Below are 13,972 nucleotides of genomic sequence, written 5' to 3'. Positions count from 1 at the left end.
AGTGGCACAAGCACTTAGACAACATAAATCATACAATCAAATTTGAGCCTAGTTGGAGTGGTTAGTTTATAATTCAATGTATTTATTTATATCACTTTTTAATTTTTTTACAAATAACTCAGGGCAGCGAACATGCTGTACCCAGCACACCTTCCTCCTTCTATATTCCCCGTAACAACAACCCTGTGAGGTGGGTTGGGGTGAGAAAGAGAGTGATTGGCCCAAAGTCACCAAGCTGGCTTTCATGGCCAAGGGACAATTTGAACTCACTAGATTGGTGTTTTTAAGCACTAGACCAAACTGGGTCTCCATCCAGTTGCATCACACAAACCCAAAACATTGAAGTAAGCAAACCATGGTTCAGTTAACCATGAATAACCATGTTATGGAAATAAATCGGCAACAATGCGCTTGCAAAGCCCTTTGAGGGTAACTTCAGAGTTATTGGATAAGCAGAAGGGCCCGAAATACCATCTAATGTGATTTTTTGGGGGGATTTTCAAATGTTATAGCTTGAGGAGGTGAACAGAGTTGATTACTCGCATGGCGAACCTTTGCCACTTACTAAACACTAAGAGTTACCAGTCCGGCTTCTTTTATAAAAGCTTTCTGTCAACTTTTAGTGAAGAAACATAGTGCAGTCTTTACACTATTTTATTCTGCTGTGACATTGGCTCACACAAGCTGGATATAACTCATTCCCCAATTGGTTCTCCTGCACCTCTTTTCCCCCTCCGTGCTTGTTTTGTTTTTACGCGAATGATCACACATTTATTTTTAAACCTCCATTCCAGTTGTGGAGACTCATTCATTTTCAATAGATCTATAATAATAGTTTTGTAAGCTAACTCAATGAAATCCGCTTGGGAGACTGAATTCATTCAATCTTACTGGGGAGGTTCTTGAGCTAAGGCAGGGAGACTTTGATGCTTGCACAGCATGGCTTATTACCGTGTGCACGCTCCCGCTACAACTAGCCATGATAAACCACGCGTGACCTTTCTAATGCCTTGTTCTTTTTTTCTGCAATTGGAACACTGGTTTATTTGTGTGGAGCGCAGCCTTGTATTATAAACAAAAAGGATCAAAAATAGCTCCCATTCTATAACGGGTGGCCATGGAGCAGCATTTGCATTTGGATAAATTACCTCCCTTTTCTTTCCTCAGAAACAACAAGGCTTCCACCTGAGACCATCATGGATTCATATACTGTGGGTTTATTGCTCATCTTGTGCAAGTAAAAAAGATCATTTCTAAGCAAACCACATGTAAATGCAGTCAATATTTTACATGTAGTACTCAGTAATGGAGCCTGCCCATCACAGCTGTGAGTCATGACAGTCACCTACATAACCCATCTGATTTTTTTTGTGGTAGGAGTTAAACAAACACAGCTAAAATGACCTCCATTGTTGCTAAGCAAACCACCTGGCTGTGGCTGCTGGAACTTTGGAACTTGGTCATAAGTAAGGGAGGTCTGTTGTAACTTGGAATAGTTGCTTAGCGACTGGTTGTAAGTTGAGGATTACCTGTGACCCTTTTTTTTTAGGAAAATGAAGCCGCAGGGGTGTCAAACTCGACTTCATTCAGGCCCGCATCAAGGTTGTGTTTGACCTCAGGGAGGCGGGGTGGGAGTGGCCAGCTTGATGTCATTCATGTCAGGGGCGCCTGTGGTGGACCGAGCTCTCTGCCAGCGAAAATGGGCTCTTGAGCTCCAAGAGCCGAGGTGGCGCAGTGGTTAAATGCAGCACTGCAGGCTACTTCAGCTGACTGCAGTTCAGCAGTTCGGCTGTTCAAATCTCATCAGGCTCAAGGTTGACTCAGCCTTCCAGCCTTCCGAGGTGGGTAAAATGAGGACCCGGATTGTTGTTGGGGGCAATATGCTGACTCTGTAAACTGCTTAGAGAGGGCTGAAAGCCCTATGAAGCGGTATATAAGTCTAACTATTGCTATTGCTATTTTCGGCTGTGACAGCCTCCTGCAACCTTCTGCCAGTGAAAATGGGGCTCAGGAGGGCAGCAAGGGGGCCAGCCTGTTTCCAGGGTGACCCTGCAGGCTAGATCTAAACATCCCACAGGCTGGATCTGGGCCCTGGGCCTTGAGTTTTACACCCTTGTGATACAGCTATCTATGTTAAGCAAATAGTCCAGAATGGTTCGCAATAGAAAATGATAAAAACAACAACAACATAAACTCAAGTAAAAATACAAACAATAACAAATGCAAAAACCAATAGCCAAGCCACCTCATTGCTTACATTGGGTCTCAAACTCACCTACGTGAGGCTCTACCAACAACCTGGCTCTATAGCTGTGACAAAAGACAGGTATTACAGCCTTCTGGATGTGCAGCATGCTCAGAGTCATCTAAATCTTAACAGGCTTGCATAACATTTTTTTTAATATTCAGAAGCTTTACTTTCAGTGGTGAAATTCAATTTTGTTATTACTGGGCGTGGCTTGGTGGGCGTGGCAGGTGAAGGATACTGCAAAATCTCCATTCCCTCCCCACTCCAGAGGAAGGATACTGCAAAATTCCCATTCCCTCCCCACTCCAGAGGAAGGATACTGAAAAATCCCCATTCCTTCCCCACTCCATAGGAAGGATACTGCAACATTCCCATTCCCTCCCCACTCCAGGGGAAGGATACTGCAAAATCTCCATTCCCACTTTATTCTGGAGCCAGCGGGAGGTGGTATTTGCCAGTTCTCCAAACTACTCAAAATTTCCGCTACCGGTTCTCAAGAACCTGTGAGAACCTGCTGAATTTCACCCCTGTATTATGCGATTCCAGCAGTGGTTTGGAAGTTTCAGAAATAAATCCTGAAAGGAACCAGTTTGCTCTATTAGTTAAAAGAACCAGCATACAAACCAGGAACCTGTGAGTTCTAGTCATGCCTTAGGAATGAAAATTATCTTGGTGCCTTTGGGTCAGTCACTCCCCCTCAGCCCCAACCCCCCTCACAGGGTAGTTATTGTGGGGAAAATAGGAGGAAGAAATATTGGATATGTTCACATTCGTACATTATTTATAAAAAAATTAAAAAAAAATGGAAGTGGCTTCCACAATATAATATTTAGGATGAAACAGTCAATCATTAATGGTTGAGTGACTTCCCGCACTGTTGAAGAAACAGAGGGTGTAGATGAAGTATGCCAAACTTGATTTCATTGAGGGCCATATCACGGTTGTGTTTGACCTTCGGGTGTGTGTGTGGCCAGGATGGGCGTAGCCAGCACAATGTCACTCGTGTTGGGAAGTGCCTTTGGTGGCCCAAGCGCTCCGCCAGGCTCCTGAGCTCCATTTTCAGCTGGGATGGCCTCCTGCAGCCCTCTGCCAGCAAAAATGGAGCTTGGGAGGGCTGCATGCAGCCAGGGCCGGATTTAGATGAAAAGAGGCCCTAGGCTATTCCACTTATGAGGCCCTTTCACCTCCCATTTTTAAGTTTGTAAATTACATGAGAGACAATAAAATACATCATTACTGTGATATATCAATATATATCAATATATATAGCTGGCCTCCCGACGGAGGGCGGCTCTGCTCTGCGGCAAAGGCAGCGAGGCCAGCCGCCTCCCCTGCTGCACTCAGCTGCCCGGCTCGGCCCCCTCACCCTCACCTGCCTGGCCGCTGGTGGGCTCCGTGTCGACGGGGCGGCTACTGGGAGCGGCCGCGCCTCTCGCCCGACCGCCGGTGCCGGGAACGTGGGCGGGCTCCCCAACTGCCACGGCGCTGGAACGATCTTAACCAATACATTTTTATGTTTGTTTATTAGTCATATGCGTAGAATTTCTCCTTATTTTCGGTTCAGTGTTTTAGTGTTCACTGTTTTTAGAATAGTGTAATTTTAATTTTGCTAACAATTTGAATGTAGGCCCCTCTTGATCTTGAGGCCCTAGGATGAAGCCTAGTTAGCCTATAGGAAAATCCGGCCCTGCATGCAGCCCTCATGAATTGTTTTTGCTGACAGAGGCACCGCATGCCAGTACTTCGTTGTTTCCAGGGCAGCCCCGCGGGCCAGATCTAAGCACTCTGCGGGCCAGATCCGGCCCCCGGGCCTTGAGTTTGACATCCCTGATGGATGTTGGAGATTGTTCTAACTGTTATTTGGCATAGAATAGAATAGAATAGAATTCTTTATAAGCCAAGTGTTATTGGACACCCAAGGAATTTATCTTTGGTGCATATGCTTTCGGTACATAAAAAGACAAGATACATTCATCAAGAATCATAAGGTACAACACTTAATGATAGTCATCAAATAAGCAATCAGGCAACAATCAATATCAATATAAATTGTAAGGATACAAGCAACACAGATACAGTCCTGCAGTCATATGTGGAAGGAGATGGGTGATAGGAATGATGAGAAGACCAATAGTAATAGTAATGCAGCCTTAGTGAATAGTTTGACAGTGGTGAGGGAATTATTTGTTTAGCAGAGCGATGGCTTTCGGAGAAAAACTGTTCTTGTGTCTAGTTGTTTTGATGTGCAGTGCTCTATAGCATCGTTTTGAGGGTAGGAGTTGAAACAATTTATGTCCAGGATACGAGGGGTCTGTAAATATTTTCATGGGCCTCTTTTTGACTTGTGCAGTATACAGGTCCTCAATGGAAGGCAGGTTGGTAGTAATTGTTTTTCCTCCAGTTCTAATTATCCTCTGAAGTCTGTGTCTGTCTTATAGGGTTGCAGAACCAAACCAGACAGTTATAGAGGTGCAGATGACAGACTCAATAATTCCTCTGTAGAACTGTATCAGCAGCTCCTTGGCAGTTTGAGCTTCCTGAGTTGGCGCAGAAAGAACATTCTTTGTTGTGCTTTTTTGATGACATTTTTGATGTGAGGTATCTATTTTAGGTCTAGCCTGGAGGACTTCGACTCCCAGAATTCCCCAGCCAGCTTTGCTGGGGGAAGTCTGCAGGTTTAAAGTTGCCAAGGTTGGAGACCTCTGGTCTACGGGGAAGGGATGGGCAAAGTCAATTCCAAGTAACAGCTTTGCTGGCTGGGGAATTCTGGGAGTTGAAGTCTGCCAGGCTTAAAGTTGCCAAGGTTGGAGACTCCTGTCCTAGACCAATGTTTTCTCCAGCTGAGCAACTTTAAGATGTGTGGACTTCAATTCCAAGAATTCCCCAGCCTATTGAAGTTGAGCAATACTACCTCAGACCTTTTAATATGGCTTGTTTAAGGACACCCTGCCATTTTATTTTACAGCTTAATGTAGCTTTCCTGTGTAGCTACTTAATTTGCTTACAGTGGAGGTGGTAGGATGGGGGTCCAACACATCTGGCAGCACATCTGGACTCGCTTTTAAAAGCCGAAAAAATGGGATGTCTTTAGGAAGTGCCATCCTCACCAACCACAGTGACAGTAACAGCACTGGTGGCTTAAGTGCCATCAGGTCAGTGGCAATTCTTAGCCAGCACATTACTTCTCTTCTACTTTAGGTTGCTGCTCAAAGGGGCCCTTCTAAGGATTAGGAATTGTTAATCAACAGAATTGGATCGCTTCCCTTTCTCCTCCAGAGGAAAAGAAAAGGAATAATGTCAGCCCTAACATTTCAGGAACGAGCATTTTACAGATTTTCTGGAATGGTTCGGTCAATCAATCAGGATAGAGTTGGGGGGGGGGCCTTCAGGTCCAACTCCGTTCTAGTCCAGATCTATACTATTTCAGACAAATGAATGTCCAGTCTCTTCTTAAAGATCTCCAGTGAAGAAGTACCTTCAACAGTGATGGCGACACCTTTTTTGGCTCGCGTGCCAAAAGCAGGGGGAGCGGAGGGGGGTCGTACGTGGGTGTGCCATACCCATAATGCTTTGCGCATGACTCCAGCGTGCATGCGAGCAGGACCAGTGCTCCCCCCATTTTTGGCAGGCTTTTTTCACCCTCCCCAGGTTCCAGAGGCTTTATAGGAGCCTGGGGAGGGCAAAAACAGCCTCCCCAGCCCCCGCCCCCGCCGGTCCTCCAGAGGCTCCAGGAGCTTCTTTGGAGCACGGAAAACCAGCCCTACAGGCAATCCGGAAGTTCAGGAAGCCTCCTGAAGGCTCTGGAGGGCTAAAACCGGCCCTACGAGCAAACCCAAAGTACATTCCCGAACGTCTGGTTTGCCCGTAGGGCCGGTTTTTCATGCTCCAGAAACTTCAAGGAAGCCTCCAGAGGGCAAAAAATGGCCTCATAAGGACAGGGCAACACCTCGCATGCCCTGACAAATGGCTCCGCATGCCACCTGTGGCATACATGCTATAGGTTTGCCATCACGTACCTACAACTTCTGAAGGCAAACTGTTCCACTGGTTGTCCCAAAGGTGCTTTGGAAAAAAAATGAGCTTAGATGGACTCCAGAGAATGATAGAGGACAGGAAGGCCTGGAGAAACATTGTCCATCGGGGTTGCAATGGGTCGGACACGACTTTGCAACTAACAAGAACAACACAAAGAAGAGGGGGTCAAGTTATTTTTCCAAAGCACCAGAAGGCAAGACAAGGAACTATGGATGGAAACTAATCAAGGGGAGAAGCAACCTGGAATTAAAGTGAAGTTTCCTAACAGTGAGGACAATTAAACAGTGGGACATGTCTATGGAGATTCTCATCATCCAGGTCATGTTTCTTCCAAAGGTGTTTTTGACCCCCTGTTCTTTGTGTTGTTGTTGTTGTTGTTGTTGGCTGTGAGGTCGTGTCTGACTCATCACAACCCCATGGACAATGTTCTTCCAGGTCTTCCTGTCCTCTATCATCCTCTGGGGCCTCTTTAAGCATAAGCTTCTTTGTGGCAGCCCCTCAAATACTACAACACTGCTATCATGTCATTCATTCCTAGTCCTTCTTTTCTCTAGAGTAGCCCTATCTTAATCCTGCGATTGTTCTTCATATGTTTTTGCCTCCAGGCCTTTGAACATCTTAGTTGCTCTTCTCTGCGCTTTTCCCAAAGTCTCAACATCTTTTTTTGCGTGTCTGTGTGTAACCTGGTGACCAAAACTGGCTGCAAAACCTTTGGCTTAGAAAAGCAACGCTGACCGCCTGGATTGGATTTCTATTTGCTGGCATCGGTCCAAAGGGAAAGCAGCGAGTCTGAACTTTTTTGGGGGGGGGGAGGGGGAAAGCGCCGGTCACCCCGCCCCTCCCGTCCCAGGTCCAGCTTCCAAGCGGGGGGGGGGACGGGACGACTGAGCATTACGCGCGGAGCATGCGCGCAGGGGGAGGAGGGAGGGGAGAGGGACGGAGCGGCGGGAGGGGTGGGTAGGTGGGAAAGAGGCGGCCGCTGTTTATTTGCAGCCGGCCAGGCGGAGCAGCGGCAGAGCGCGAGCGGCTGCCTCGCCTGCCTTTCGGGGCGATGCAGGCGCGGGGCGAAGATGAGCACGGGGACCGCTCGGCGGAGCAAGGCACTTAGCCGGGCGGGTGTAGCGGCCGCCTTCACGGGATGGGGTCGGCGAGCGGGAAGCGGAGCAGCCGAGCGCCGCTGCCCCAGCCGCGGTGGTTAGCTCGAGCTGGCCGGCCCGGGCGCTGCGGGGCTGCGGCGCTTTTGGCCGCCCTCTGCTACTGGAACTCGCTGCAGGGCGAGTTCGTGCACGACGACGTGTGGGCGATCGTCAACAACCCGGACGTGAGACCGGGAGCCTCGCCGCTGGCCGCCTTCTCCAACGACTTCTGGGGCAAAGGCATGGGCGAGAACACCAGCCACAAGTCTTACCGCCCGCTCTGCATCCTCACCTTCAGGTAAGCCGGACGCCGAGCCTCGCAACGCACCGCGGGTCGTGGGAAAGGCTGAGGCGCTGCAGACACGCGAACTCTCCCGCGAAGGACCTTACCCAGCTCGAATCGTCGACCGGAGCCGAGCCTTACATAACAGCCTCCGTCTCTTGCAGTTCAGGGTATGGTCAACGCTGACCCGACTATCTGCTCCGGGACAATCAATCCCTCCCTCCTGGGATGCGTGTTTGGGTCCCGATTTCTTAGCAGGTTGTCTCACTAGACTGTGAAGTACTTTTATTTTATGTATTTATTTTGGGCTGTCAAGCATGTAGGAGAAAACAAGTACAAGTATGAATGCAACATATAAACACATAAGTATAAGCAGGAGTACGTCTATACATAAGAAATGAGTACAAATAAATGGGGACAGTAGGACCGGGACCTGTAGGCATGCTGGTGCGCTTATGCATGCCCCCGCTTTGCGGATCTCTTAGGAACGGAGTGAGGTTGACCACGGAATGGAAAGACAGAGAAGAATCTGAGTATTATGAAGTTTGGAGTATATGGTGTAAATGGCTAGATGTAAAACTACTGTATCAGGATTATGTAATAGCTGCAATAATACAACAATATATTTGTAAAAATTATTACAACCTAAATGTCTATATAATATAGAATATTAAACTATAGAAAGAGAACTTATGTAAATATGAAGGACATGAATACTGATACAGAAAGGCTGTAATGAGTGGAAATTTGTGTTTTGTTTTTTAATGTTTAAATATGTTTAATATTTTTTTTTTAGAAAGGAAAGGGGTGTGGTCCATGGTAGACAGTTTAAGGTTCAAGTTTTGGGGGTTTGAGGATGTAACGACAGAGTCGGGTAGAGCATTCCAGGCGTTGACCACTCTGTTGCTGAAGTCGTATTTTCTGCAATTGAGTTTGGAGCAGTTTACCTCGGGTTTGTATCCATTGTGTTTGCCCGTGTATTATTGCGGTTGAAGCTGAAGTAGTCATTGACAGGTAGGACATTGTAGCAGACAATTTTGTGTACTAAGCTTAGGTCAGATTGTAGGCGGTGCAGTTCTAGGTTGTCCAGGTCCCAAATTTCAAGCCTGGTGGCATAAGGGATTCTATTGCGAGCAGAGGAGTGGGGTACTCTTCTCACCATCTACTTGGTGGATAAATACACCCTGCCTCCCAACTTTTAAAGTCTTTTGGTTTTGGGGTCTTCTCTTTAAGACCCGCCTAGGAGGTAGCTGACACGTGTCAGCGTAGAGAAGATTTGGAGCCTGGGAATCACTCAGTTGCTGTCTTGCCAACTTCATTCCTAACAGCGATTTCTGGAATGTTTGCAAAGAAAGCAGGGAGTTCCCTTGGACACATCGACCCAGCAAATCACCACAAACTTCTCCATCCTTGGGTTTTCTCAAGGGAGGTGCACTCTGCACATGGTTGGGGGGGGGGGGACTGTTTTCTTCAGCCTGCTTTGCAAATCTTCCCCCTTCTTTTCCCAACACTAAATGGGCACCAGGAATGGAGAAAGTGAAAGGCTTGTTGGCTTTGCACAATAGATCAACTGGCATCAAAGCACCTTGTGCATTTTTTAGGTGCAGTTGAAAAATCCCTACCTAAAATTGGGATTGGTCATTATGGATACTCAGATGAGATGGGAGTGGGATGTATAGGATAATACGTTCTATGCAAATGTATAAAAACATTGTGTACATTTTACACAAATGTGTAGAAGAGTCTGGATGGAGTAACATAAGAGGGGTGTGTGTATGAAAGGAGGAGACGGGTCTATCTGGAGTAAGTCAAGAGTAGAAAATGTTGACTGCAGAAAATGAAAGGAAGGGCATGGGGTCAACTTTGTACCTGGCCATTGGGATCACGAGGTTTGCTAGCATAGAAATTTCTGTCTTGCTTTGAATGTAAATTGGGAAAAACACCCTGAGTGGCATAGAAGAAGTGCCTTATGGATGCTATTGGCACCCATAATATAAGGTTGGGCCAAGGGCAAGCTTAATGCCTCTCCCTGATGCCTCTTAGTCGATCTTCCTGTAGGTTTATTTGCTGCCCCAATTCTGTTGTTTCTGACTCCCCACAACTCAATGCTGGTGTGAGGGGTAAGACCTTTGCTATGCTCACAGAATACAGCTGAACCACATGCCGTCTAGTTGTGTTGTGTGAACCCAGTGTACATGTTCAATCTGTGCTTTTGTTTGTACAACACACTAAACCACAAATTATCCAACCACATTTTTGGTCTACATGCAAACACTATTCCAGAGGGTCCATATGTACTATACAAACCCAGAAAATCGTGTTTGGCATATCTAAACATGGCTATGATAGTGATAGGTGAAAATGTCATGTTAAGGCAGCCTCTGCTTCACCCAGACTTTTAAATTGGATAATAACTTAATAGCTTAAGAGGGCTGGAGTTTTGGGTTTTTTTGCTCCCTCTTTATTCTTTGTTTCTGTCCCAGGGTTGGATAAAGAAGTGTTCTTTTAAGAAATGTGGTGACCTTTTCAGAAGTATTGTGTGGCCTTGAATATTTTTCTTTGGGGAGGATTTTCGAAAAGATTAATGTCATTGTTTATTTTTTCTTTGTATAAAGATTCTTATCCATTTCCCCTTAATGCCAAAGGAGCCCTTCCTTTCCCTTAATTTCCATGGCTTACTGCTTGTGCCTCAGAGTCTCTGATCTGTTTTCCATTTGTCTTCTGGAGTCATAACATCTAAGCATAATATTTTTCTGCCATTCTTGGACCCGTCTTCATTTTTAACACTTGCCCACAGCTGCCTCTAAGGGACGTGGTGGCTCAGTGGCTAAGATGCTCCGCTTGTCGATCAGAAAGGCCAGCAGTTCAGCCGTTCGAATCCCTAACGCCGCATAATGGAGTGAGCTCCCATTACTTGTCCCAGCTTCTACCAACCTAGCAGTTCGAAAGCATGTAAAAACGCAAGTAGAAAGATAGGAACCACCTTTGATGGGAAGGTAACAGCGCTCCGTGCGCCTTTGGCGTTTAATCATGCCGGCCACATGTCCATGGAGATGTCTTTGGACAGTGCTGTCTCTTCGGCTTTGAAATGGAGATGAGCACCGCACCCTAGAGTCAGGAATGACTAGCACATATGTGCAAGGGGAACTTTTACCTTTATCCTTTTTTAAAAATCTATTTTTCGATTGCTTTCCTAATGATTCCAAGCCTGGAATTTGATTCTTTTACCGCAGTTACACACTGGATTGATGGTTTCATTGAACTGTCCATTGTAATTGTAAGATTCTTTCCAAGCTGTTCATTCCCAGCTCGGATTCTATCTATAAGAATACCGCATAGGTGCAATTTGCATTTTTGCGCCAACATGTTTCACCTTGCATTAGGTTCCTCCGAACTACATTTGAAGACCACTGATCTGGTTTCAAGAGATACCAAAAAGATACCCTTGTTATCCTTTCCAACACCATAAAATAATGGGGGGGGGGGGGAGAAACATTTAAAGGAAGTGGAGCTGGATCAGGCCAGAGGGTTCAGGGGGAAAAAAATCAAAACGATTCCCATGGACAAGATATTTGGGTAAAAGTTCAAATGTACACAACTGATCCGTTCTATGCTCTTCCTCCTCAGCTCCATGATGCAAACTGAAATGCTGCAGGGTGCGCATACAGGGTTTTTTTGTTTACTGACTATCTTGTTCCAAAGGTGCTTTTTCAGGAGGCAAATGGGCTTTCTTGTTTTTCTTTGAAGGCATTTCACTTCTCATCCAAGTGGGATTCGAACCACCAAACTGCCAACCTTTCTGATTGACAAGCTCAGCATCTTAGCCACTGCAACCTCTAAAACAGAGGTTCTAAACCTGTGGGTTGCAACCCCTTTGGGGGTCGAACAACCCTTTCACAGGAGTCACCTAAGACACGGGCGCACACTGCCCTCTTCTCTCTGACAGCCGCCTGGCTAAAAAGCCATCCCCCGCAGTGTTTTTCCCTGGGGGGCTCCGCAGAACATCCCAAGACCGATGCCACCACATCTGCCCTCTTCGGGGACAGGTCCTCTTCAGAAGAATGAGGCCCCGCTGGTCCCCTTCGCGTTCCTCGCCTTCCAGCCGTGGCCCCACATCGTGGAAAACATAGGAGCGTGCACGCCCCACACAATTACAGCCTGGAGCAGGACCAAAGTCCCTCTCCCAACTGGCCCTTCCTCCCTCGGAGGGCTTTGGTGGGGGGAAGCTTCTGCAGAAGCCCGGGTGAGTGAGAACAAGTCCCCACCGTTACGAAGTCTCTGAGGCTGTTAATTGTATGGGGTGTGTGCACGTGTCTATGTTTTCCACGGCGTGGAGCTGCGCCGAGGCTCTGGGTGGCCAGTGATGACTCCGGAGCCCATCTGCAGGGGATGGGGTCCCCCTCGCGTTCCTCGTCTTCCCAGATGGGCTCCGGGGTCATCGCTGGCCACGCAGAGCCTTGGCAAGGCTCCACACCATGGAAAACATAGGCATGTGCACCCCCCCACACAATAATAGCCTCGGAGTCTTCGTAATGGTGGGGACTTGTTCTCACTCACCCGGGCTTCTGCAGAAGCTTCCCTCCGAAGCCCTCCGAGGGAGGAAGGGCCAGTTGGGAGAGAGGCTTTGGTCCTGCTCTGTAATTGCGCAGGTTGTGCGCGTGCCTATGTTTTCTATGGTGTGGGGCCACGGCCGAAAGATGAAGAACGCGAGTGGGACCAGCAGGGCCTCGTCCTTCTGAAGAGGACCTGTCCCCGAAGAGGGCAGATGTGGTGGCATCGGTCTTGGGATGTTCTGCGGAGCCCCCCAGGGAAAAATGCCACTGCCAGGTACTTTTAACCATATGTTTTGGTTCTATGACTGCAGAATGTTGCAAAAAATCATAAATACAGGCCAGTTGTTGAGTGTTTCAAATGTGATTTGTGAGAGAGAAAGTGAGTGAGAGAGAGAGACAGAGAAGGAGGGAGGGAATCAGAGAGAGATGGACAGACACACAGAGAGACAGAGAGAGAGACAGAAGGGCGGAAAGAAGGGAGAGACACACAGACACACACACACACACACACAGACACACACACACACAGAGTGAGTGATTAAGTGAGTGAGAGACAGACACACACACACACACACAGAGTGACAGAGAAAGAGACACACACACAGAGAGAGGGAGAGAGGGAGAGAGACAGAGACAGACAGAGAGACAGGCAGAGAGAGACACACAGACACACACAGAGTGAGAAACACACATACCCACAGAGTGACAGAGATGGGGGGAGGGAGGAGAGAGAGAGAGTGATACAGAGAGAGAGAGAGACAGACAGACAAACAGAGAGAATGACGGATAAAGACAGAGAGGGAAGGAGGGAGAGAGAGAGACAAAAGAGCCACAGAGAGAGAGACAGACAGAAAGAGAGAAAGAGAAAGAGAAAGGAGGGAAGAAAAAGTGGGAGAGATGAAAGAAAAAAAGAAAGAAAAAGAAAGAGAACTTATGACCATAATTGAGCCAAAAATTTTGGTTGCTAAGCAAGAGCGTCGTTTAGTGAGTTTCACCACATTTTGTGCAACTGTGCAACGAGTTGGATGCGCCGATCAATGTTCTGCTATTTCACATTGCGCATACTGTCGCAAAATGTAGCAATGTAGTTTACTATTGTTATATTAAGACTGTTACCCATGCTTCAAGACAAAATTTCATTTATTTGTAATTAGAAATAAATATTTCACAATATATAGTTGCATATTGTTTTTGTGATTAATCACTATGCTTTAATTATGTTCAATTTGTAATTGTGAAAATACATCCCGCATATCAGATATTTACATTGCGATTCACAACAGTAGCAAAATTACAGTTATGAAGTAGCAATGAAAATAATTTTATGGTTGGGGGTCACCACAACATAAGGCACTGTATTAAAGGGTCGCGGCATTGGGAAGGATGAGAACCACTGCTCTAAAAAAGGATAGTAGAGAGCTAAAAAAATACAGCGCTCAACCAAGATGATTAGGGGACTATCCTATAAGGAAAAGAATACAGCAGTTGGAGCTCTGTAGTTTGTTACAAAGGGGAAGCGAAGGAGAGATAGTGGTGTGTAAGTGAATGCATGGCATAAATAATGAGAGAAGTTGTTCTTTTTACAGGGTAGGTCAGAGCTGGAGATCATACACTGAAACTCAGTGCGGGGAGATCCAAGGTTGAGAGAAGGAAGGGTTTTTACACGCAGCAAATGTGGCTGTGGGTACTCTACTATATCTGGGGATTTAGCATCTTT

General features: G+C 46.7%; 1 protein-coding gene across 1 annotated transcript in view; it reads left to right on the top strand.

Annotated features, from left to right (window-relative positions):
• Positions 1-7,271: 7,271 nt before the first annotated feature.
• The window catches only part of TMTC1 (transmembrane O-mannosyltransferase targeting cadherins 1), a 179,343-nt gene continuing 172,642 nt past the window's right edge, over positions 7,272-13,972 (top strand). Inside the window, 1 exon segment of the mRNA XM_032221138.1 lies at positions 7,272-7,717. Within this exon segment, the coding sequence (XP_032077029.1) occupies positions 7,422-7,717 (296 nt within the window). The 5' untranslated portion in view covers positions 7,272-7,421.

This window comes from Thamnophis elegans, chromosome 7 (genome assembly GCF_009769535.1).
Source record: "Thamnophis elegans isolate rThaEle1 chromosome 7, rThaEle1.pri, whole genome shotgun sequence".
Taxonomy (NCBI): domain Eukaryota; kingdom Metazoa; phylum Chordata; class Lepidosauria; order Squamata; family Colubridae; genus Thamnophis; species Thamnophis elegans.
This window is presented reverse-complemented; position numbering and strand designations above follow the sequence as displayed.